The sequence below is a fragment of the Sebastes fasciatus genome, chromosome 14 (assembly GCF_043250625.1).
Source record: "Sebastes fasciatus isolate fSebFas1 chromosome 14, fSebFas1.pri, whole genome shotgun sequence".
NCBI classification, from domain to species: Eukaryota; Metazoa; Chordata; class Actinopteri; order Perciformes; family Sebastidae; genus Sebastes; species Sebastes fasciatus.
The window spans coordinates 32,417,011-32,442,158 of NC_133808.1; the positions used below are offsets into that span (position 1 = coordinate 32,417,011).

Below are 25,148 nucleotides of genomic sequence, written 5' to 3' on the forward strand. Positions count from 1 at the left end.
TGCTCGTTGTGCTCGTTTGTAAAGTCAGACGAAGCCGGAAATGTAGAATGTAGAAATATATTTACAGCATCTTTAAGACAACAGGAATACATGATAACGGTACAAGAAGTGAAATATCACTCATCACTCAAAACTAAAGATGGAGAGAGATTAATAGAAAATACACCCAGCTCCGCTACGACGGAGTTACTTTACTGTCTTTATTATCCAACAGAAGGTCTGAGAGCAAAACTTTATACTGTAATCAAAACATGTTTTATTACAAGGAAAATAAATTTGCGATTAAAAATGTATTAATGTGAATCACAAACTTTTGTTTGCAAATTCAACGACAAACTTTGGGGGATTCAGCGACAACAATTTTGAGATTCAACGACAAAACTTTTGGATTCCCATTAATACATTTTAATCTCAAATGTATTTTACTTTACTATAAAACATTTTTGATTACAGTGTGTAAAGTTGTGCATAATAAAGACACTAAAGTAACTCCACACCACTACAGTACAGTACAGAAGCAAACAGAAGCATGGGGGGGAACAAACCTTCAGTCATTTCGTTAAGTGGAAACTAAACTAAAGAGGAAACATCACATGCACTACTGTACATCATGACGTTCTGACTATCATGAATCTCCAGAGAAAGAAAAACACCCGACAACCAAAATATTGAAATGTCTCAACAAACATAATCATTGGCACTGTTCTGTTACGCTGCGTTCACACCAAGAGAGAAGCAAACTATTCCAACGGTGTGATTACATAAGTAGTCAATGCAAAGAGGCAAATAGACGTGAACTTAAACCGGACGACGCAAACATGTAAAATTTGCGTCAAAGTCGCTGCAGTATTTCGGCCTAGATGACGTCATGTTGAGTGTTGATGGAGCAGCTGCATAGCCTGGCACTAATCAGCATCATTATGTAGTTACTTCGGCATCATTTTGATCCGTTTATTGATATTAAATCACAGCACAATCTGTTTATTTTGGGTTCATACTGCAGTAGAGACGTGTGGCTGCTAGATACAGTCAGTGTGATGACGCTGGGTGTGAATACAGCTCGCTGCATGTGAATACAGCTCGCTGCCGCCGGGTGAACATTTGCTTCTCTTTTTGTGTGAACGCAGCTTTAGAGTTCCTCACTAATCACAGAGTCACTTTATATCAGGTGAAGTGCATCTTTGTCATTTCTTTGGCTCGAACCGCTCCTGGAGCCTCTTTTATAGAACGACAACAGGTTTCTGCAGGTTGGGAGCTTCTTTATGAACATCTGGTTAAAGAATGATGTAAAATGTATTTTGGATTCTAGATTTCGAATTGTTGCGTCAAATCTTTCCCTCATAAATGATGCTCCTGGATCCGTTTGGATTCAACCATTGAAGAAATAAAACTCATCTGGTGAACAACAACAAACATTTTCTTTCTTTTTTTTTGCAAGTAAACACAAAAGAATCCGCTCTGCGTGGCCGGAACACTCCGCCCGTCTTCTGCGATCAATTAAACATCTAATAAGTCGACTCAGTGAAACAATAACAGATTAATAAGATGAAGATTTAAAAAAAAAATAATAACAGCATCAAACTGAACCTTCGATCGTGAACGAGGGAGTCAAATGTCTCTGTCTCCGTCCTGACAGATGGTCGCAGCCTCAGGTACGTCTCTGAGGACGGGTTAAAGGTGCAGCAGCAGCAGCCTCCTCCGAAAGCTCTACTTGTCGTCGCCGGCCTTCTCGGCGTCCTTGGCGAGCCCGCGGATGGACAGGTCGTACACCACCTCCTCGATCTTCTTCACGTCGTACTTGAGGCCGTCGTAGCGCTTCCTCAGCGGGTCGTTCTTCAGGTTGAGCAGGCGGAAGCCCGAGTCCAGCTCGTTGATGAAGTTGGAGATGCGGAGCGGCCGCGTGTAGTCGCCCGCCGTGACGCTGTTCACCGCCAACCGCGACTGGAGGAAGACAAAGCATTTTTAATGATGCACATACAGACGTTAGAGGCTTAAACATCTTCATGACTTTAACTTTAATCTGTCAACAACTCACTTGCCAACTTGTTTAAGAGATTTCAGAGTTCAAATGGGACGTTGAGAAGGTAACATGACTACAACTAGGACTTCGCCTCTCTATTCACCAAACTACATCCTCCAAAACACTTCAACATGAAGAAAGGCTTTATTACAGGTCTGTTGTGTTGGCCTGCATTAGCTAGGTGTACCTAATAAACTGGCAACCAACAGTAGACTCACCAGTTCACTAGCCATGATCAGCACACCTGCCAGGTAGTCCTCCACATCCAGGTGAAAGCCTTTCTCTCGCACCACCTCAACTGCAGGAAGAAGAAGAAGAGTGAGGCCTCATTCTGCAGTAACAGTTCTAATACACTAATCGTGAGTTCACACCGAGAGCCTAGAGAACTTATCGTGCAACGTGATTAAACACACAATGTCAATGCAAAGAGGCGAATAGACGCAAATTCACACCAGGCGCGGAAACACTCAATTTGCATCATAACTGCATAGCCTGGCACTGATCCATCCAGACTCCATTCAGAAAACAAGCATTTTAAAAGTTGTCTGCTTGTCGTCATGGTAACAGACCTGACGAAGCATGAATTCAGACTTTTTACTAATCAGCATCATTATGTAGTTACTTCAGCATCATTTTGATCTGTTTATTGATATTAAATCACAGCTCAATCTGTTTATTTTGGGTTCATACCGCAGTAGAGACGTGTGGCTGTTAGATACAGTCAGTGTGATGTCACTGGATGTGAATATAGCTCGCCGCCGGGTGACGTTATGAACCCAGACACGACGGCGTTTGGTTTTTCTGACATATCTGAGACTACAACAACAAGATTTGCTTCTCTCTTGGTGTGAACACAGCGTAACACATGAACTGGAACCTACTGCCCAGTATCTTGGCCACTTCCTCCCGAACCACCAAAGTCTCCGTCTCCAGGTAGACGACAAAGGTCGATAGGAACGCCAGACGCTGCAGGACAAACCGCCAATGTTCATGGAACCTGAAGAAGTCAGAGAAAGAGAGATGAAACACTTTCATCCACTCAGCCTCAATTCTGCTTTCCAGGGAGTTATTTCACTTTGTGATCTGAACATACAGAAGCATTAAGAGTGTATTCTGCAGATTACTTTTAGTATAAATTAACTATTAAATGGTCGCAACAGCTGCAACTATGGAGACAAAGGTTCTCCTACCTGTAATACTGCTCCACAGGAAACTTTGTCTTGAGTTCACCAAGCTGTGTCCTGACTGTGCAGAACAACTCACGAGCCTTTGCACATTTACTGGGAACTGTTGGGAGAAAGGAAAATAAAGTTAAATTAATAATAAGAGGCAGACATCATTTAGCACCGGTAGAAAACAGAGCAAACTGTGTAAACACTCACTTTCTTTGAATCCAGATGGCTGGTGGACACTTTGGAGAACTGTTAGTATTTCTCTGGCCGTCTGCTCCAACGTCTGGACCACTTTACGGATATCCTGCAACAAACAAGAGTTTTATTCTTAATACAATATAACACCTTTAACAGAAATACATACCCAACTCCCCTCACCTGTCAGCTAAACATAATGTACATAACCCACTTTAGATGCATCATTGACACCTTCTCTAGAAGGTCTTTGACATTTATGCACCAAACACCAACAGAAACTCATTGTATGTGCAAACTGCAATAAACCTGTTTCGTAAGTTCAAATCAAGTCAATGCATTATTTTAAATGACTTTGTATTGCTAATTGAATTATTGTAATGTATTTTGATGGGAAAAACTGGGGGAAATCAGTTTTATACATATTTTAATAACCTGTTTCCGAAGTCCAAATCAAGTCAATGCATTCTTTATTGCCAACTGACTTATTTTAATGTATTTTAATGAAAAAAATGGGAAGAAATCCATTTTATACATATTTTAATGGCAAAAAAACATATTTGAAGGGATATTTAATACATGTGTTCGTGTAAAGGTGTGCCGAATTAAAGCGAGTAACTTAAATGTGTATGTTAATGGTAAGAAAACATGTTCCAAGAGCTGCACTTTGTCAGAGAAGCAAGACAAAGTTAATTTCACATGTTTTTAAATGGAGTTTGGTGCAACACATCTCAGCGCAACTTTATTTCATTTATGTACCAAAACACAAAACACAAATTCTTTGTATGTGCAAACTGCAATAACCTGTTTCTGAAGTCCAGATCAAGTCAATGCATTCTTTTAAATGACTTCTTTATTGCTAATTTAATTATTTTAATGTATTTTGATGGGAAAAAAACTGGGGGGAAATCAGTTTTATATATATTTTAATGGCAAAAAAAGCATGCCGAATTAAAGCAAGTATACTTTAATGGTAAGAAAACGTGCTACCAGCGCTGCAGCGTGTCAGATAAGCCAGACAGCGTTAATTCGACCTTTTTTTTAAATGGAGTTTGGTGCAACACATCTCAGCGCAGCTTTAACGCGCTGGAACAACCTGTACCAGACAGCAGAGATTAATGTGTTTAGTATTTATGGTAAAGTGAGACATCTATAGTGTTTTCTGATCAACGTGGACGCAGTAACGGTAGACAGAGAGCTGTGGGGATCAGTGATAGAGGCGCTGCTGGCCTGTAGACCAGACTCCTCTCACGAAACACACGATTCTGTGTGTCAGCCTGTAGAGAGACTGTTAGCTGCTAGCTGAGTTACTGTTATAATGTTATACTGTTATAATGTTATACTGTTATACTGTTATCATGTTATCGTGTTATCATGTTATCATGTTATCATGTTACCTCTCTGACGTCCTGGTCGGCGCTCAGGAAGCCCTGAATGTAGCTGAACATCTCCGTTACAGACATGATGAAGAAGAGCTGCTAGCTACTAACAAGCTAATTCATTAAAACATCAACGTGCTCTGAGCGGCGCGGAGAGATGATGTCATCACGTTCTACGTTACGATGTTGTCGCCAAAAGTTTTTTGATAAAAAAATGTTGCTTAAAGATTTTTAAAAAGGAAAGATAATAATAATAACAATAATAATAATAATAATAATAATAATAACAATAATAATAATAATAATAATAATAATAATAACAATAATAATAATAATAATAACAATAATAATAATAATAACAATAATAATAACAATAATAATAATAATAATAATAACAATAATAATAATAATAATAATAATAATGATAATAATGATAATTATAATAACAATAATAGTAGTAGTAATAGTAAAAATAATAATAAAAATAAATAAAAAAATGTATTATCAGTATTATTATTATTATTATTATTATTATTATTAATAAAAATGATAATTATAATAATAACAATAATTATAATAATAATAATGATAATTATAGTATTAATGACAACAACAACAATAATAATAATAATAATAATAATAATAATGACAATAACAATAATGATAATAATAATAATAAAATAAAATAATAAAAAAATATATATATTATTAACAGTATTATTATTATTATAATAATAATACAAATTTTGTAATGTAATATTATTACAGATATTGAGCTTTGTAATGTAATATTATTACAGATAATCAGCTGCTGCCAACTTAATAAAAATAAAGATAAAAACTTTACATTATTATGGGAAAATTTGTTTTGTTTCTTAAAAAAACTCAAGAAAATAAGATAAATATTTTTTTTTACATATATATAATGGATTTGATCATTTTGTTGGCAAAACACGCATTAAAGAACTTACAAGATCTCGCGGAGAATACATACATATAATATAATACAATATAAACGTTATCTGAATAAATGTAAAAAAGGAGGGATTTATATAAAATTATATATAGAAATTTACATAAATAAACTACAAAATTTTATTAGAGTAATTTTTTTTTAATTAAGTGATGAGAAAAAATCATTTGAAATCATGTATAAACCAAACAAAGGTTGCTATAATGAATATGATATTTATTTATCCATGAGGATGATTACATTCATTTATTAAGTTTAAATGATCCATAACTCTTATTTATTATCTTGTCTGTTGTTTATTCTGGTGTAATAACAGACAGGCTGCATGACGTCATTCAAGTGGAGCCAAAGCAGCACACTGCTGATGATGCCTTCATGTGCTGCTCGGAAAAAGCAAAGTCAAATGTAAAACAGCCTCAGCTCATGGATACTTCATGTGGAGTTCAACAGCGTTTTATCACAGTTAAAGGAAGATTACCAGAGAAACACCCAGTTTTTTTATTTATAATTAAATAAGTATTTCCATCAGTTAACCGTCTCAGCTCTTTGAGCCCATTTCCAAAAACAGAAAAAGTAAAATGAAAAATGTTTAAAAAAAATAATTTTATGTAATTTTAAAATGCCAAAAATAAAAAAAATACTCAAAATAAGTAGAAACTAAAAACAAATTGAAAATAAAATAATAATACTCAAGGCAAGTCAATAAGTTAGCTATTTTTAATTGTAATTATGTGATAAGTAAAAATTGTGACATTCTTTTCTCAAAATTACGAGATACAATGTGTTTGTTTAAATTTTTCATTTTTTAAAAATCTTTTTTACTTTTCTTTAATTTAATGAAATTATTATTATTATTATTATTATTATTATTATTAAATTGTACTTTTGAATTTAGCTTTGTTTTTTGTTCTTTTGTTTTTAAATCTATTTTCTTTTTCTTTAATTTAATTTAATTCACATATTATTGTTTTTATTTAATTTATTTCTTTCATTTACAATTACATTTTCTTTAACATTTAATTTAACTTTGTTTTTTTGTTCTTTATCCTTTTTGCATCGGCAGCGGGTGGAAGGTTGGCTGGGAAATAATAAGTTTGTTTCTGTACACCTGATGTTACTTACAATAAATTATTACGAAAAAAAAACACTAACTATATCATAATTTTTTGATTTACAAAGTAACATTTTTATTTATCTCATTATTAAAAATGATTTATTGACTTGTCTTGAGTATTTTTATTTTAAAATTAAAATCAAACTCCCTCATTCTGATTTACTTCTCTAGTCTTCAGATTTCCGACGGGCTCCTGAAGGCATCAGCACAGAGAACAGACCATAATAACAGACGGTCAGCCTGTTGCTCCAACTAGAGATCCAGACAGCAGCAGCTCACTGCAGCTCCAAGAGTTATAAACTCTCTGCTGGTCCAGAACCGGGTCTTTAAACGCCTCCTGGACCTCTGGACCTCAGAACCTGAAACAATGAGACCAGCTGCTGCTGAGCAGAACCTCTGAGATGAGATGAGATGGAGAAAACCTCAGCAGAAGATGACTGCGTGGATTCAGGAGCCGAGACTGGAGGGTGAGAGAAGCACAGATACTCTATATATAATATATAATATTCATACACTCTAATGAGCGAGCAGGAGAATATATAGGCTAATTATAATAATATCTGGCGAGGTAATTAAACCTTTTTTGTGGACATAGATTCTCATTCTACATGTACTAAAACATGTTTTTATTAAGTTAAATGTCTTTATGTAGTGTATTCATGAGCCGAATTAAAGCGAGGACACGTTACAAGGGAGACATGCTGCTTTAAGAGCTTCACCTGGTCTGACAGGCAACACAGCCTTAAATCGATATGTTTTTACATGGAGTCTGGTGTGACCCATCTGAGCAAAGAGTGCAATGTACTTTATATTTTAGGAAAAGTGACAATTTTTTTATTCATTCTTATCAACAAGGTGATGTGACGTCAGACAGCAAAGCTTACTGATTGGAGAGCTACATTTTGTTGTATTTATTATTATTTATTTATGCTGATATTCCTGGTGCTAATACCTGATGTAATGTCTGATCATATGGAGGAGGTGTAATCCTGTTCTAGTTAATCAGCTGTTAGTGAGAGTACAGACACATTGGAGCTTAATTGAAGGTAAATTAATGTTTTGTTCCTTCTGTTTTCAGCCATTAGACAAAGATGTGCTTCAGTTTCTACTGCGGTATGTCACAGCTGGATTTCACAGCTTGATGTCACAGCTGGATGTGTTGTAGTAGTGGAGGATCTGTGTGTTAGTGTGTGTTTTAGAGGCAGATACATGACCCTTGACCCTTGACCCTTTTAAAGACCCTTTTATTTTATTTTATGTTGGTCTTACAGTGTCCATGTACCTCAGACCCAGATCTGTTATAGTGGTATTGTTGGACATTATACGATCTTATTCAAGTGACCCCTAAAATTAAAAGGTTACTGGATCACATATTTTTTTTAATGCATACATTTAAAAAGAAATAAAAAATAAAAAATAAATAAATAGAAATAAATGCAAAAATAAATAAATAAATAAAAAATTGAATAGAAAATAAAGACATAAAAAAATGAAAGGGAAAATTAAGCAGAAGAGTAAATAAATAAGGGACTTAATACAAAGATAAATAAATAGAGGCATACATTAAAAATATAAATATAAAATAAAAAAATAAATAAATATAAATAAATAATGCAAAAATAAATAAATCAATTTAGAATTTAATAAAAAATAAATACATAAATAAATAAAAGAAAATTATTAAATAAATAAATGCAAAAATTAATTAATTAATTAAAAATGTAATACAAAGATAAATAAGAGGGGAAATTAAACGGAAGAGAAAATAAATAAGGGAATTCATTTATTTAATAATTTATGGCCCAATTTGCGCCAGGCCCATGCACATGTCTGGAACTGGTGGCGCCCCCTATGGAGTCATTTCTGAATAGCTTATCTATCGGTAACTATCCCCAGTTACTAAAGAATATCAATGGAAGTTCTTTACAGTTACTAGCAGAGGAAACAGGAAAACAAAATGCAGAGTGTTGTAGTCGGCTCTGAGGAAAATGTCGTCTTTGCGACAGCGTTGCCAACAACAACAGTAATACCAGTTGGAATCACTAAAGAGGGAAAAGTTGTCTGTTTCCACTTTAACTGTTGGAGGTGGCAGCTTTAAAACGCTCCTGTGAGTCACAGTTTGAGGATTTACTGATTTATGTTTAGTGTCTTCGCTTCTCTTTGCGTTTAATGTGTTTGGACGGAGATGAAGCGAGGCAGCGTGGCCAGACTGGGATGCTAACTGAGTCCTGCCAGATACAGAAACACTATTATACTAAACACCCAGCGAGGGAGCCATCAGACACACGCACGCACGCACGCACGCACACACACACACACACACACACACACACACACACACACACACACACACACACACACACACACACTACGACCTCCAGCTGAAGGCGGGTTTTTCCACATTGTCATTTTTCTCTGAGCAGTTTCACTCCGTGTCCTCCTGCAGGATCCGTCCACTCGTTTATAATCTATATTTGTCTTTTCTTTCGCTCCCAACATTTCCACCTTCTCCCCATCCATCCCCGTCTCTGCTCCACTAATGCTCCTGTTAGTTAGATTGATGACGTCCTGCTGCAGGAAACAGACTCGCTGCTCTGTTTCCTGCTGTCCTGCAGCTCCGCAGGCTTTATTAGTTTAGAGACGGAGTCACAGGGTGGACCGACGGTCCTCTCCGGCTGTCAGCTGACTCCCGTGGGACTAATAATCTCAGGTTGTGAGCTGAGGTTTCACCATGTGGAGGATGCAGCTACAGCGTCTACATGCCTCTCAGACGTTTCACATCACAGATATTTGTGTAATTACACTAAATTTGTTCTCTAATCCGCTGAGATCAGATTAGAGGAAATCTAATTCTGCTTCTCTCTCGGTTCAGAGATGGGAGCTTTAGATTAGACGCGTCTCTTCTCTGGAGGACAGGTTCTGTGTGGGGGACGAGGACGATCCTTTTACTCAAAGAATGTTTTTAGAAATTCGCTCATTTGCTTTCTTGCAGAGAGTTACATCAATAAACCGTGGTTAGTTTAAGGCTGGTCCACAGATGTTACCAGATGTGTAAAATGTGAGAGAGCCCACACATAACGACATGTTGTGTTAAATTTAACAGTTTAGTTCCTACTCCTGTTCTTCGTCCAAAAGATCTTATTCCAGTGACCCCTAAAATTAAAAGCTTACTGGATCACATATTTTTTTAATACATACATTAAAAATAAATAAGAAATAAAAAATAAATGCAAAAATAAATACATTTTAAAAATAAATAAGAAATAAATTAAAGGGACAATTATGCAGAAGAGTAAATAAATAAGGGAATTAATACAAAGATAAATAAAAAAAACACATACATTTAAAAATAAATATAAAATAAAAAAAACATAAATAAAAAAATAAAAAATAAATGCGAAAATATTTAAATAATGCAAAAATAATGCAAAAATAAATAAATACATTTAAAATTTAATTAAAAAAAAATACATAAATAAATAAAAGGGAAAATTAAGAGTACATTTATAAGAGAATTGATACAAAGATAAATAAACAGATACATTTAAAAATAATTATAAAATAAATTAAAAAAATAAATGCAAAAATGAATAAATAAAAATTAAATAAAATAAATGCATTAGCCGCGGCCGCCATGACGGCGGTGGTCGTCCTTCCTTCTTCAGTCAGCTTGGTTCTCTATTGGCTATCGTATCGTACCAACAAACTACGAGTATAAGTAGATTAAAATAGAGAAACTCGGATAAAGTACCTGGATATTGTATTTGAGCTCAGTAGTAGTACTTGTTCCCGTGTTTCATCCCTTCAGATAGAAACCACGGTGACCTCTCAGTCTCCTCTCCTCCTGCTGTCAGCACTTTATGTGAAACAGGAGAGTCGTCCTGTAAATCATGTTGAATGTTCTTCATACTGTAATATAAACTGCTGTTTCCTCTCTGTTTCATGTCCTCTCTGTCTGTCTCTGTCCTGTCGTCCTCTGCAGGTCTGATTACAGTCCCCTGTCCTCAACCAGCAGTAAGTAAACTAATAAAGCCTCTCCAGACAGGACTTTATCTCTCTGATGCACACCGACTAAAGAAACACACTCACGGCATTTTATTACTGATGTCATTAAGGATCCCCATTAGTTGTTGCCATAGCAACCGGCAAATCTTCCTGGGGTCCACATCAAGCACGTTACAAACACATTAAAATACCACACAAAATACAAGAAATAACTAGTTACAGATAATACTTATGACACCTGAGATAACATACCAAACAAAACAAACAAATAAGTACGTAAACTAAGCAAAATAAGTACTTACTTATTTCCCGGTGATTATACACTAAAGAAAACATAGTTATTAATATTATATTACATTTCTGCCAGTAGATCCCCCTGAATGCTACACACCGGTCCTTTAATAGTGCTTCAACTATGATGTGTGATTGTGGAGATGTGTGTTTGCAGAGGTCGTGACCTCTCCCCAGGCCTCGCTGCACAATATTAGCTCATTAATCTGGTCGACAGGAAGCTGCGTTATCCACCCAGAACCACACCCGCATGTCAGGAAGTAAAGGACCACATGCTGAACACACACAGTGATCCAGCAGAGGTTCTGTTGTCTCTCCTGTATCTGATGAACTTCTGCCCTCTATTGTCTCTGGAACTAAACGTGCACTTTGTCATAAAAACACCAGAACTTTAAATATAGAGGAGGCTGTGACCAGAAGTGTTCAGCGCTGAGGAGTTGTGTTGTAAAGTGCCATGCAGCCTCGTCTCCTGCCTCCTCAGACGTATATATTTAGGTTCTGGTAGAGAGAGTGCTCCTGTTTATACAGGTGGTCTTGACCCCTGACCTTTGACCTCAGGTCAGACCAGCCATAAGCCCCCCCGTAGACACACTCATATCATGTTAAACCACTAAAGTCAGTCTGACCGAGGTTACACTGCTGTAGAAAAAGGTCCAAAGCCAAGCACCGCTGCTGGAGGTATTAAAATACAAACTACTTCTTAGGGTACTAGACTTTAGGGTAAATTCTCTTCACTGTTGTGCAGCATCTCGATTATTCAAAAAGACTTGAAACAAGTTCATGAACGAACATCAAATTAACGTGTTAAGATGTGGTGTTTCTGTTGTGTATAGTCTTTGGCAAGAGCAAATATATAAGCAAAATAAGTACATAAACTAAAAATAAGTATGTAAACTAAAATAAGTATGTAAACTAAGCAAAAAAAGTATGTAAACTAAAAATAAGTATGTAAACTAAGCAAAAAAAGTATGTAAACTAAAAATAAGTATGTAAACTAAGCAAAAAAAGTATGTAAACTAGACAAAAGAAATATGTAAACTAAGAAAAATAAGTACATTAAATGTATTTTTTAATCTCAAATATCAGCTTTAGTTCGACCTCACGCTGTATTTCTGTTGTGTGGAACAGAGAGTTCTTATTGTTTGAAGTGAGATCTGAGACTGGCGTTCACTCTGAGGAAGATGACGAGCTCGTCTCTGTTAGAAGGACGCTGCTGAGTCTCCTCTTACACGGCGAACCGCTCTCAGTGATGTCAGCCAAGACTCTTTCAGCACCTGATGGATCCAGGACCACCCAGAAGAGCCCAGCTGAGCCCAGCTGAGTGTAGCGTAGCGTATGAGGCTCTGCCATGAAGCAGCCTGGTTAAGTGTTACCAAATGTGTGTCCTCCAGAACGAGGTTTGATCTGAAGACGCTGCAGTCAGCTGTTTGTTAACGAGTTCATTGAGGCGGTTTATCTGTCAGCCTTCATCTTAATGAGTTAGTGAGTGTCGTCTGTAGTAAATAGCTGAACAGTAAAATGTGTTTTTGGTTCTGAACTTCAGCTCACTGGGTTTAAAATGAAACCATGATGATGAGCTGGGAGTTGGAGGTTTTCACGGGTCTGAGGGCTCCTTTTTAACCATCTATAGCGCCTGGTCTAAAGTGCATTTAGGGCGTGTCCAACTCCACCACTGCTCGTTAAGCGGCGCATAATCTGGGCACAATGTAAGGTGCAAGAGGTAAAGGGGTTCTATTTAGTCTCTTAATTAATCACAGGTGTGTTTTGGTCGAATTAAACCAATCAGAGTGTCGTCTCCCGTTACCTTTAAAAGTCAGGTGTTCCTGCAGCGGGCGCATCGCTATTTAAAAGGCCGATTGGCCGGTGGACCCTCGGTCCATCAGCCTCAAAACGCCGCCGTTTAGGGGGAGAGGGCCCGCAAACGTTGAAGTCGCCGACGTCTACACTCACGCACACACACATAGGGATGATGGGAGGAGACGCCACAGAGGCATGTGGCCACCGTGATCTCTCTGGTCACGGTGGTCACGGCAGACACATCTTACTATCTGAATAATGCCTTTTTGCGCCGCGCCTTTTTGTGCTGCACTTTTTTATGCAGCTTTTTTGCGCCGCTATGCGCTGGGTGTAAGATAGGCTTATTCAGATATCGGGATAATGCTTTTCTTGCACCGCGCTTTTTTCTCTGCTTTTTTTGCAGGGCTAATTTATGCAGCTTTTTGCGCCGCTTTGCGCCGGGTGTAGGATAGAACCCTTAGTTTTAAACTTTTAAACCTACCTGCATTTAAACATTATGAAAGACCTGGTTATCAACAAGTTTTTTGATAAATATCACAACATTGATCTTTTCTAGAAGGCGGTTGAAGGAATGAAAGAGGGAGGCTGCGTTACGTTACCTTACGTTACGTACAGTTACGTTAATCAGAGTATGAACGGCTGCATGTCAACAGAAATATTAGTAGAATATTCATTTTCATTAGCCATGTAAACAGCTTAGTAGGAATATTGTCTTTTTAGGAATAAAAGTAAAAAAACGGGATATTTTGTGCATGTCAACGTCGTCAGTGTTCTGGTTGACTCTCACGGCTCTCATGGCGTTGTTTTTCAGAGAAGAAGCTCCAAAAACTCACTGAACACTACAAAACTTCTGTGTTTGACATGTTTAAATAATGAAATGTTTCACTGAACTAACAGAACTTAATATTAAGGTACAGACTTTACATTTTACAAACAGACGTATGAGTGTTTTTACCAGATGACATGAAGACGCCCCGTCTTAAATATCCTCCTCCAGTTGTTTTCACTTCCACTGAGAGCTGAGCTGGAGCAGTGACTGCACTACTTATATATATATATATATTTATATATATATACACACACAGAGAGAGCTAGTAGAGTTTTGGCTGCTAATCACTCTCATATGTTCGGGGCCTCTAGCAGGCGTGTTGTTTTAGCTCACGTCATCATCGTCGGTGCGTCTGGCTGCTGCCAGCATCTGTTTCCGGTTAACACTGAAACACAGAGCGAAGGTAAAAGTCTGAGAAAGAGAGAAGACACGCCTCTCTAATAAATGTGCACACTGATTGTGTGTGTGTTGACACATGCACGAGCGTGTGCACGTAGTCAGTCGAGTCAGAGTGTCAGCTTGAAGACGGAGTAGATTAAAAGCTTAGAGATGCTCTCCTCCACAGATTTACATCCAAACCTCTTCATCCCTTCCCTCTAATGGATTCTTCTCATTACTGATGAGGAACGATTCAGCTTCATCTGTTAGTTCACAAAGCACATAGATTCTACAAAAGTTTTAGTCCGGATAGGACCAGGAGGACTCTCCATCTGGCACACTTGGATACCCAAAATGTGCCAAATGGGTTTTCTACCTCTTAAAGGGAAACTGGCTCTAAAATACTCCTGATATCCACTACAGGAGACTATGGGCACACAATGGAGCCTTTGGCCATGACATTTACCCTGTGCATCATCACATTATACCATTGTGCATCATCACATTAAACCATTGTGCATCATCACATTATACCATTGTGCATCATCACATTAAACCATTGTGCATCATCACATTATACCATTGTGCATCATCACATTAAACCATTGTGCATCATCACATTATACCATTGTGCATCATCACATTATACCATTGTGCATCATCACATTATACCATTGTGCATCATCACATTATACCATTGTGCATCATCACATTATACCACTGTGCACAGTAGAACATCAATAAGAAAAAAACTAAATTTTATAATTTTGACTCCAATGGGAGTAGTTTTATTATAATAATGAAATATGATAAAGTAAAACTTAGATAATAACAAATAAGATCAATAACAATGTAAATAAGATAAGAAAATGGAATCCGAAGTCAAGTTTGTACATGACATTTTTCGAATAAATGTCCGTAAAAATTCTGAAAAAAGTCTGAAAAATTTCCAAAACAAAGTCTGAAAAAAGTCTGAAAAAAATGCTTGAACAAATGTCCGAAAGAAGTATGAAAAATGTCGGGGGAAAAAATCTGAAAATGTCAGATTGTTTTTCTAAAAAATGTCAGAAAAAAAGTCTGAAATTTGTTCGAAAAATGTCCCAAAAAAACCTAAAAAGGCAGATTAATGTCTGTAAAATGTCCGAAAAATTACATTTGAGAAAATCCGTTTCCCTCAAAACGTAACTGAGAATGCAGTTTAGTTGTGCGGGAACGTCATTTTGTAGGAGACAGGTTATTAACAGTGTGAGTGTGTGCGTGTGCGTGTGCGTGTGCGTGTGCGTGTGTGTGTGCGTCAGGACGTTTGTTTCCTGGCATCCAGCCTAAACCTGCAGTGGATCTTTCTTTATCTCTTCAGCCACATGAGGACACTTTGTTATACACTAACGGTGGAGAGACATCGAATCCGGTAAACAAACGGAAAGACGTGACGGAAACCAAACCGGTCTGAAATAAAGTGAAAAATTGTTTGAAAAATGTCTGGAAAAAAAAGTCAGAAAAAAAGTGCAAAAAAAGTAATTCTAAAAAAAGTGTAAAAAAAAGGTCTGAAAAAAAGTCTAGAAAAAGTAAAAAAAAAAAGTCTGAAAAACATTTGTGAAAAAAGTTTTTAAAAAATGTCTGAAAAAAAAGTGTTCGAAAAAAGCCTATAAATGTCCGAAATAAAGTCAGAAAAAAAGTTTTTAAAAAAGTGTTGAAAAAAAGTCAGAAATATGTTCGAAAAATGTCCCAAAAAATCTGAAAAAGTCAGATTAATGTCCAATTTTTTTTGGAAAAAAGGTCTGAAAAAAAGTGTTAAAAAAAAGTCTGAAAAAAAGTCTGAAAAAAATTTGTGAAAAAAGTTTTTAAAAAATGTCTGAAATAAAGTGAAAAAAAGTTTTAAAAAAAAAAAAAAGGTTTCTGAAAAAAAGTCTGTAAATGTCCGAAAATGTTTTAAAAAAAAGTCTGAAATATGTTCGAAAAATGTAAAAAAAAAAAAATCTGAAAAAGTCAGATTAATGTCCAAATAAATGTTGAAAAATGTTGTCAGCAGAATTCTGAATATACTACAGGCCCGATTTTCATGAAACTTGGAGGAAGGGTGTATCATGGGCCGAAGAAGAACCCAGCAAATTGTGGAGCAGATCAGAAGCACGGCACGGATACATGCATTATTTCTCCCTCATGGAACCGGCCTTGGTGGAGGTCTACGCTCTCAGAGTGCTCCTCTAGTCTGAGCATGTTTTCATCCTTTAAACCTTTAAACCGAGTCAAAGAATGAAACTTAATGTAGAAACAACTTTTTAGAGATTCATTTTACACCCAAAAATAAATAATATTCACTTTATGCACATCAAACTTAGTTTAAACTCTGTGTTGTGTTTCAGTCTGGACGCTGAGCTGACTGTCGTTACACCTCAACGTTTCCTCGTAACCTGATCTCAACATGTAGAAAATGTCGCCTCTGTGGTCGAGCAGAAAGTGTCCTTTAGTAAAAGGCCAGCGGGACTCGTGAGACCGAGTCTGTCCCTGTTTGGCCTCTCTGTTTCACGGAGGGATTCTGGCAGCGGCCGACCGGGCGGCCGTGCCAGGGACATGAAGACGGAGTGTCCTTTCCCAAACCCACGAAATGGGACGAGTCCCCCGAGAGGTCGGATAAAGAGCGTAGGAACACGAGAGAGAGCGTGGAGATGAGGAGATACGACACATGTAACATGGCTGGATATGACGGTGCGTAGTGTTGTGGTACCTGAGCCCGGCTGCTGAGTTGTTCAGGTCAGAGGTCACGGCGAGGCTACCGCTGAGGTCTGGAACATTCCTCCGGGCTTCAGTAACGACCTCCTAATGGCACTAATGAGCCTCCATAGAGGAGCCCCGCTCCACATGGGTCTGATGGTAAACACAGAGAGACGGAGTGAGAGGTGGAGGAGTGAAATGGAGAAGGCTGGGAGTCAGAGATGTGAGAGAGAGAAGGATGGGAGACTAGAAAAAATGTCTGAAAAAAAATGTTTGAAAGAAAGTCTGAAAATGTCCAAAAATAAATTTAGAAAAAAGTAAAAAAAAAAAGTCGAAAGTGTTCGAAAAAGAAAAAAAAGAAAAAGAAAAAAAGTTCGAAAAAAGCCTGAGAATGTCTGAAATAAAAAATACCCGAAAGAATGTCTGAAAAAAATTTCCAAAAAAAAGTGTTTGAAAAAAAGTAAAAATAAAATGTATGAAAAAAAGTGTTTGAAAAAAAGTAAAAATAAAATGTATGAAAAAAAGTGTTTGAAAAAAAGTAAAAATAAAATGTATGAAAAAAAGTGTTTGAAAGTCTGAAAATGTCCAAAAAAAGTCTGAAAATGTCCGAAATAAAAAAATGTCCGAAAAAATGTCTGAACATTTTTTTTCAAAAAAAAAGTCCCAAAAAAATTTCTGAAAAAAAAGGTTAGAAAAAGTCTGAAAATGTCCAAAATATTTCCACAAAAAATGTCCGAAAAAAGTAAAAAAAAAAAAAAAATCTGAATAAAATGTCCGAAAAAAATTTACAACATTTGTTCAACAAGCTGATTAGAATTTGATTTTGTCATTTTCTCTTCTTCTTCCTCTTAACCCTCTCTCGTCTCGTCTTGACGCTGTTGTACGTGGAGGCGAGTTATCCATGGGCGAGTTCCAGGATCCCTTCCTCGTCTGTGTCCACCTCATCGCCGACCCCGGCCAGGGAAAGTTCCTGCAGCGTGCCGCGGACGCCGTCCTGGCATGGGTCCACCCGGAGCTGCAGCTCTTCCGGATCTCAGAGCGGGCCTCCGTCTCCCGGCCCAAGCACCATCACAACGGCAGCCCGGTCGCTGCCTTCCAGCCGGCCCTGGCGGTCATCGTCTTCCTCCAGGAGGCGTATGGCGGCGAGGAGCAGATACTGATGCTGCACCGCGCCATGCAGAGGCCGCCGTGGCGCTACCACCACACCGAGCAGGTCAGCAATGGCCGCCGGATGTTGCCGCTGACGCCGTGCAGTCAGGACTTCTTCACCCTGTCTGCCGGCACGCCGCTCTGGGCCGTGCGGCAGGTCCACTACGGGAAGGAAATCGTGCGGTTTACGGTTTACTGCCGACACGAGAACTATGTGGACATGGTGCGTCTCTACAAGCTGCTGCTGCAGCGCCGCGTGGCGCAGAAGAAGGAGGACTTCTGCTTCTTCGTGTTGTACTCCAACCCGGACATGGAGATCCAGCTGTCCTTCAAGAGGCTGCCGCGCGGGCAGAGTCCCGCGGCGCTGGAGTCGGCGGTGATGGAGGTCAGGGTGCGAGACGTCGGGACGCTGGTGCCTCTGCTGCCGCGGCCCTGCAGCCCTATCAGCGAGGTCCGCTGGCAGACGGAGGACTACGACGGGAACAAGATCCTGCTGCAGGTGAGACCACTTCCTGTCGGTGTCAGGTTGTTTTTATCAACTACGTCTTCTACTTTTCAAAGGACACTCAAACAAAGCAGGCTGTTCTCATCCACCGTTCAGAGCTACCTACTAAGAGTAACATATCTATAATAGCACTATAATCTGTACATGTACAGGTATCCCACCGATCATTCTGTATAGGATTCACGTAATCGTGAACCAGGAAGTATAAAGAGAGACAGACGCAGCGTAGGGAGGAGGTCGGGGTGGACACCAGACTTTCACCAGGAGACCGCCGTATGTGTCCCGTGTGAAACCAGAAGTCAACGTTGATTTATTTGTCACGTAACTTCTGTACTCATTTTAACCCAAAACACCATCTTTCCACCATCAAGTTCTTTCCTGTTGAAGACGGAAGTTTATTTTGAAAAGACTGGAGCGGAAATTGCTACGTGCGTTTGCTGAACATTTGTAGGAAAACGCACGAAAAAATGAGGAATAACTTCGTTTCATACGAATCTTTGTATCTTTGTATAAGGATACGTTGAATAAAACAGTTGGTAAATAAATAGAGCACACTATATAAAACTAGGGCTGTCAAAGTTAACGCGATAATAACGATAATAAAAAAGTAAAAAAAAAAAAAAATGTCCGAAAGAAATCATCCAGACTGTAAAAAGGTCCTTGTGAGGAGGTGATCAGTTTCGGGGTGGGGGGGGGTCAGTTGGTCCAGGCGGTGGCAGATTAGTAGTTGTGAGAGTTGAAGCCGATTAGGCCGCGGTCCATTACTGGGATTGGGAACAATAAGCTCATCTGTCATGACAAAGGAGCGAATGCAGGATGCTGAACAGCCACCTGGCCTCCAGTCATCAGCTTCTCTGAACCACGACGCTGGAACTGCTTTACAACAAGGAGGCTGGGTCACGCGTCATATCTCCGGGGGTAAAACAGAACATTCAGTTAACTATCATACTGTATATCACGATACAGCAGCACATCCTCACATTCTAGCAGCTAGAAGGAGGGAATGTTTGCTTTTCTTTACTTGAGAAATGACTGAAACAATTAATCAATTATCAAAATAGTTGGAAATTAATTTTCTGGCGACTAATCGTTTCATCTTAGATAGAATCGATCTTTGTGAAACCACAGTCTAAAGACCTTTTAAACACCTTTACACACCTTTACACACCTTTACACACCGTTACACCCCTTTACACCTTTACACCTTTACACACGTTTACACCTTTACACACCTTTACACACGTTTACACCCCTTTACACCTTTACACACCTTTACACACCTTTACACCCCTTTACACCTTTACACACCTTTACACACGTTTACACCTTTACACACCTTTACACCTTTACACACCTTTACACACGTTTACACCCCTTTACACCTTTACACACCTTTACACACCTTTACACCTTTACACACCTTTACACACGTTTACACCCCTTTACACACCTTTACACCTTTACACACCTTTACACACGTTTACACCCCTTTACACACCTTTACACACCTTTACACACGTTTACACCCCTTTACACACCTTTACACCCCTTTACACCTTTACACACCTTTACACCCCTTTACACACCTTTACACACCTTTACACCCCTTTACACCTTTACACACCTTTACACCCTTTTACACACCTTTACACCCCTTTACACCCCTTTACACACCTTTACACCTTTACACACCTTTACACCCCTTTACACCTTTACACACCTTTACACGTTTACACCCCTTTACACCTTTACACCCTTTTACACCCCTTTACACCCCTTTACACACCTTTACACCTTTACACACCTTTACACCTTTACACACCTTTACACACCTTTACACACGTTTACACCCCTTTACACACCTTTACACACGTTTACACCCCTTTACACACCTTTACACCCTTTTACACACCTTTACACCCCTTTACACACCTTTACACCCCTTTACACACCTTTACACACCTTTACACCTTTACACACCTTTACACCCTTTTACACCCCTTTACACACCTTTACACCCCTTTACACCTTTACACACGTTTACACCCCTTTACACACCTTTACACACGTTTACACCCCTTTACACCTTTACACACCTTTACACCCTTTTACACACCTTTACACCCCTTTACACCCCTTTACACACCTTTACACCTTTACACACCTTTACACCCCTTTACACACCTTTACACACCTTTACACCTTTACACACCTTTACACACCTTTACACACCTTTACACCTTTACACACCTTTACACCCCTTTACACACCTTTACACACCTTTACACCCCTTTACACCTTTACACACCTTTACACCCCTTTACACACCTTTACACACCTTTACACACCTTTACACACCTTTACACCTTTACACACCTTTACACACCTTTACACCTTTACACCCCTTTACACCCCTTTACACCTTTACACACCTTTACACCTTTACACCCCTTTACACACCCTTACACACCCTTACACCGCTTTACACCCCTTTACACCTTTACACACCTTTACACACCCTTACACACCCTTACACACCCTTACACCCCTTTACACCTTTACACCCCTTTACACCTTTACACCCCTTTACACACCCTTACACACCCTTACACACCTTTACACACCTTTACACACCCTTACACACCCTTACACACCCTTACACCCCTTTACACCTTTACACCCCTTTACACCTTTACACCCCTTTACACACCCTTACACACCCTTACACACCTTTACACACCGGGGACGTGACAAATAAACTACACCAAAATGTGAACTACTGGCCTGTGAATATTTTGCATCCAAAGTGTTCCTAGCAGCAGATGCTGTCATGTTGCAGGTTTAAGTTACGACACTTTTGTTTGAGTTATTTTAACCCAAACTGCGATCTTTTCCAAAAGCTAAACAAGTAGTTTTATTTTGAAAAGACTGGAGCGGAAATTGACCCATGCGTCACGTGTTTCTGCACATTCGTAGGAAAACGCACTAGAAATACGTTATTGAAAGTCGTGCTGAGCGTCACAAAAGAAAGGGAAATCCGTGTCTATGTGCACGAATAAAATAGATTAGATCTCGTGATTATTTCACAAACTGCCATGAGACGGTGTTGGAGAAGAACAGAAACAGAGCGTGGTTATTAAAGGAATACTTCACCCACAAAATGACCATTTATATATCAACTACTCACCCCGTGTTAAACTGGAATTCTTGAAGAAAACTTCCAGTTGTCCTCTCGTTCCTCCACGGTGAACGGAGAATCCAAAAAGAAAGAGTCGTATATGCTCACTACTTCCCAAACATCTTCACTAAAACCTGACTATTTAAAACATTTCTGCTTGTGCAGGCGAGCTACTCGTCTGAGCTGGAGAAAGTGTTAATAGTTACAAAACACTTTACACAAAGAAAACAGATAAGAGGATATAAAAGAGACAATGTGAGCTCTCACATCTCCCCGTCGTACCCGCTGCTCTACCCGCTGCTCTACAACCTCAGAAACATCACGCAGCACAATCAGCAGAGCGTCCTCTTAACGAGACAAACAGGTGTCTCCTTAACGAACTGTATCCTTAACGAGCTGTGTCCTTAACGAGCTGTGTCCTTAACGAGCTGTGTCCTTAACGAGCTGTGTCCTTAACGAACTGTGTCCTTAACGAGCTGTGTCCTTAACGAGCTGTTTGCTTAACTAGCTGCACGCTATACTATAATAGAGACTCTCTGGTCACTGTCATCCAAGACGGAGGATACACTCCCTCTTAAATGATGAATTTGGTGTAATCCATGTGAAGTTCTCTGTACTGTATATCCAGTATATTTAGCTTTATTACTGTCAGAGATACAGACATCGGTTGTTTCCTGCTCTGACTTCAGTCTGTAAATCTCAGCTCAGCTCTCGTTCTCAGGAAACTTCTGCTTCTATGATATTTATTGTTTTTGAACCTGAACATGTGGAAATGTGTAAAAAACTCCCCTCCGTCCCCCGCCGTCCCTCCTGGACGTGACCGCCTGGAGGCTGCTGAGTGGAAACTTACTGCTTCTTGTTTGGTTGGAGAGGCGGACAGAAACATGGAGAAACTATCAGCATGGAGAGTAAACTATGTAGAGAGGGTAAACTGAGCTGACGGAGGTGGAATGAATCCTCCTCCAGACCGGTGACTCTGAGGATGATAATCTGACTGTAGATCTGCGGTAAAGCAGCTTCTCTCTGTGTTCTGGTCCATAAATGGAGGTGTGATGCTCACGAGGCTCTGATGGGTTCTCCAGCTGCTGGTTTGGTTCATAAAGTGGTCCGGCTGAGACCAGGAGGCCTGTGGGGTTTTTCCCCGTTCCCCCTTCCCCCTTCACTTCGCTGTGTCGCTTGTTTGCAGCCTTTTCTTCCAACACTTTTTTTCTGACATTTTTTGGAGACTTTTTTTTTTAACTTTGTTTCGAACACTTTTTTGACATTTTCAGACCTTTTTTGATTTTTTTTTAAAAACTTTTTTCTGACTTTTTTTTTACATTTTCAGACTTTTTTATCAAACTTTTTTCTTTTTTTTTTTCTTTTTTTCGAACACTTTTTTTTTTTTTACATTTTCAGACCTTTTTTTGCCATTTAGTGTTGAATCTGTAGTTCTAGTAAAACTGGTCTGATGTGAATAAAGTTGAATACGCAGTCTACAGTGTATATTACAGAATATGTTCTGGTTGGTTTCAGGTCCAAGGTGCTCACTTCCAGCACCAACACGGTCCCTGCTACATCTCCTCCTCGGTCCCTGAGTCCGCCTCGGCTCCATCCACCTTCACCCGCAGCGCCGCCTCCTACCGGAACCGCCGCCACCACCATCGGGTCCCATCCCGTCTCAGAGTCCACCAGACGTCCCACAGCTCCCACAGCTGTCAGCCTCTGGCCTGCGAGGAGCCGGAGGAGCCGGACGAGTCGGACCCGTGGAGGGGCCCCCGGTCCGGCTCTCTCTTCTCTCTCCCCAACCTGGGCTCGGACAGCTCCACCTGCTCCTCTCCCGGCCTCCATCACCGGAGCCACTCCCTCACCCGGAGCTCCTCCCTCGTTCCGCCCTTCCGGCTCAACCTGGACGCTCTGATCGGGGCGGAGGAGACGGACGTGGACACGGGGGACACTGTGGATCAGGGCGGCGGCGTGGACCTCACGGTGGTGTCTGCCTACATCAGGTCCAGCCTGCCACAGACTCCTCGGCCGCTATCGGCGCCACCTGAAGACATCGGTCCGTCCCTGTCTCCTGGCGTCCCAGAGAAGGCCTACAGGGCGGCGACGCTGGGCCGGACTCCAAACAGCTTCAGAACCATCAGCTCTGCCTCCACCCTGTCAGGGGGGTCTCGTATCCACGGCGCGAACTCTAACGCTGCTCCGTCCCTCAGCGACGTCTCCATCAACCAATCAGACAGCTGCAGCATCATCAGCGCTCCAGTAGAAGAGGAAGACGAGGAGGACGAAGAAGAAGATCAAGAGTTCTACATTTGATGGATTATTGTACAGCTCTACTCCGCCCCCTGGTGGTTGACCTGGAGCACAGCATTAACTCTACTAGTATGGAGGACGGAACCTGGCAAAATCAATAAATAAATCAATCAATAAATAAATGACTCCATAAATAAATAAATGTGGCATTAAATGTAGCAAAAATAATATAAAAAATAAATGTATCCATTAATTCATTGATAAAATGTGACATAAATTGATATTTCTGTTTTAATATGCTTCTATATTTATTTATTTATCTTTGTATTAATTCCCTTATTTATTTACTCTCCTGTTTGATTTTCCCTTTTACTTATTTATGTTTTATTAATTTTTAAATGTATTTATGCATTTTTTCATTATTTATTTATTTATGCATTATTTTATTTTTAAATTTATTTATTTATTTATTTATGTATATATGCATTTTTTAATTATTTATTTCAGCAGGATTTTCTCTTTGCATTTCACCCCTTATTTATTTTTCCAAACTTATTTATTTCTGTATACTTTTCTTTATGCATTTATGTCTCGTTATGCAAATAAGTGTGTCATCATGGGGTCAGAGACACACGTTGAGTTAAATAAATATATATATATTTTTTAAATGGAAAATAAACAAATAAATAAATTAAAAATTAAAAAATTAAGAAAAATAAATACGTAAATAAATATAAAGGAATTAAACAGGAATAAATAAAAACATACATTGAAAAATAAATATAGAATAAATAAATACATACGTTTAAAAATAAATAAATGCAAAAATTAATTAATTAATTCAAAAATTAATAAAAATTAAATACATAAATAAATAAAAAGGAAAAACAGAGAGTAAATAAATAAGGGAATTAATACAAAGATAAATAAAACAGAAAGGTCAATTTATGTCACATTTGATCAATTAATTAATGGCTACATTTATTTTTAATATTTTTGCTACATTTAATGACATACTTATTTATTTATCGAGTCATTTATGTATTGATTTATTTTTGGGAGGTTCTGTCCTTCATATATTTGATGTCCTCGTATATTTTTGAATGTTTCTTTTGTTGCATGTAGATTAAAGCATTATATAAAGTAAATTACAGGTTTTAAGGACCAATCACAGAACTGTACAGAGACACTGTTCAATAAATGTTTTTCTCCATCA

General features: G+C 38.8%; 2 protein-coding genes across 6 annotated transcripts; one reads left to right on the forward strand and one right to left on the reverse strand.

Annotated features, from left to right (window-relative positions):
* Positions 1 to 41: 41 nt before the first annotated feature.
* Positions 42 to 4,937, reverse strand: tsn (translin). Its single transcript, XM_074657982.1, has 6 exons — positions 4,785 to 4,937; positions 3,403 to 3,496; positions 3,211 to 3,307; positions 2,902 to 3,017; positions 2,239 to 2,318; positions 42 to 1,941 (listed from the first exon to the last, which is right to left on the reverse strand). Exons 1-6 carry the CDS (start codon positions 4,848 to 4,850, stop codon positions 1,708 to 1,710), a joined length of 687 nt encoding a protein of 228 aa, XP_074514083.1. The 5' UTR covers positions 4,851 to 4,937; the 3' UTR covers positions 42 to 1,707.
* Positions 4,445 to 25,148, forward strand: fam124a (family with sequence similarity 124 member A). 5 transcript variants are annotated; one of them, XM_074657978.1, is made up of 5 exons: positions 4,445 to 4,573; positions 7,032 to 7,320; positions 10,836 to 10,867; positions 17,756 to 18,513; positions 23,213 to 25,148. In XM_074657978.1, the coding sequence occupies exons 2-5, from the start codon at positions 7,265 to 7,267 to the stop codon at positions 23,993 to 23,995; spliced, it is 1,629 nt and encodes a 542-aa protein (XP_074514079.1). In that variant the 5' UTR covers positions 4,445 to 4,573; positions 7,032 to 7,264; the 3' UTR covers positions 23,996 to 25,148. The 5 variants fall into 5 exon arrangements, with proteins under 5 accessions (XP_074514079.1, XP_074514080.1, XP_074514077.1 ...); XM_074657981.1 differs by lacking the exon at positions 4,445 to 4,573 and adding an exon at positions 7,932 to 7,966 and having other exon boundaries at positions 7,176 to 7,320; positions 17,747 to 18,513; XM_074657980.1 differs by lacking the exon at positions 4,445 to 4,573 and adding an exon at positions 7,932 to 7,966 and having other exon boundaries at positions 7,176 to 7,320.

Coding starts and splice junctions, on each gene's coding strand:
- tsn (XM_074657982.1), bottom strand. CDS start 4,850: ATGTCTGTAACGGAGATGTTCAGCTACATTCAGGGCTTCCTGAGCGCC. Junction 3,308..3,402: donor GCCATCTGGATTCAAAGAAA/GTGAGTGTTTAC, acceptor TTCTCCCAACAG/TTCCCAGTAAATGTGCAAAG. Junction 2,319..2,901: donor AGTGGCCAAGATACTGGGCA/GTAGGTTCCAGT, acceptor TTCTTCCTGCAG/TTGAGGTGGTGCGAGAGAAA.
- fam124a (XM_074657976.1), top strand. CDS start 7,265: ATGGAGAAAACCTCAGCAGAAGATGACTGCGTGGATTCAGGAGCCGAG. Junction 7,321..10,835: donor TCAGGAGCCGAGACTGGAGG/GTGAGAGAAGCA, acceptor CGTCCTCTGCAG/GTCTGATTACAGTCCCCTGT. Junction 10,868..17,746: donor TCCCCTGTCCTCAACCAGCA/GTAAGTAAACTA, acceptor TTGACGCTGTTG/TACGTGGAGGCGAGTTATCC.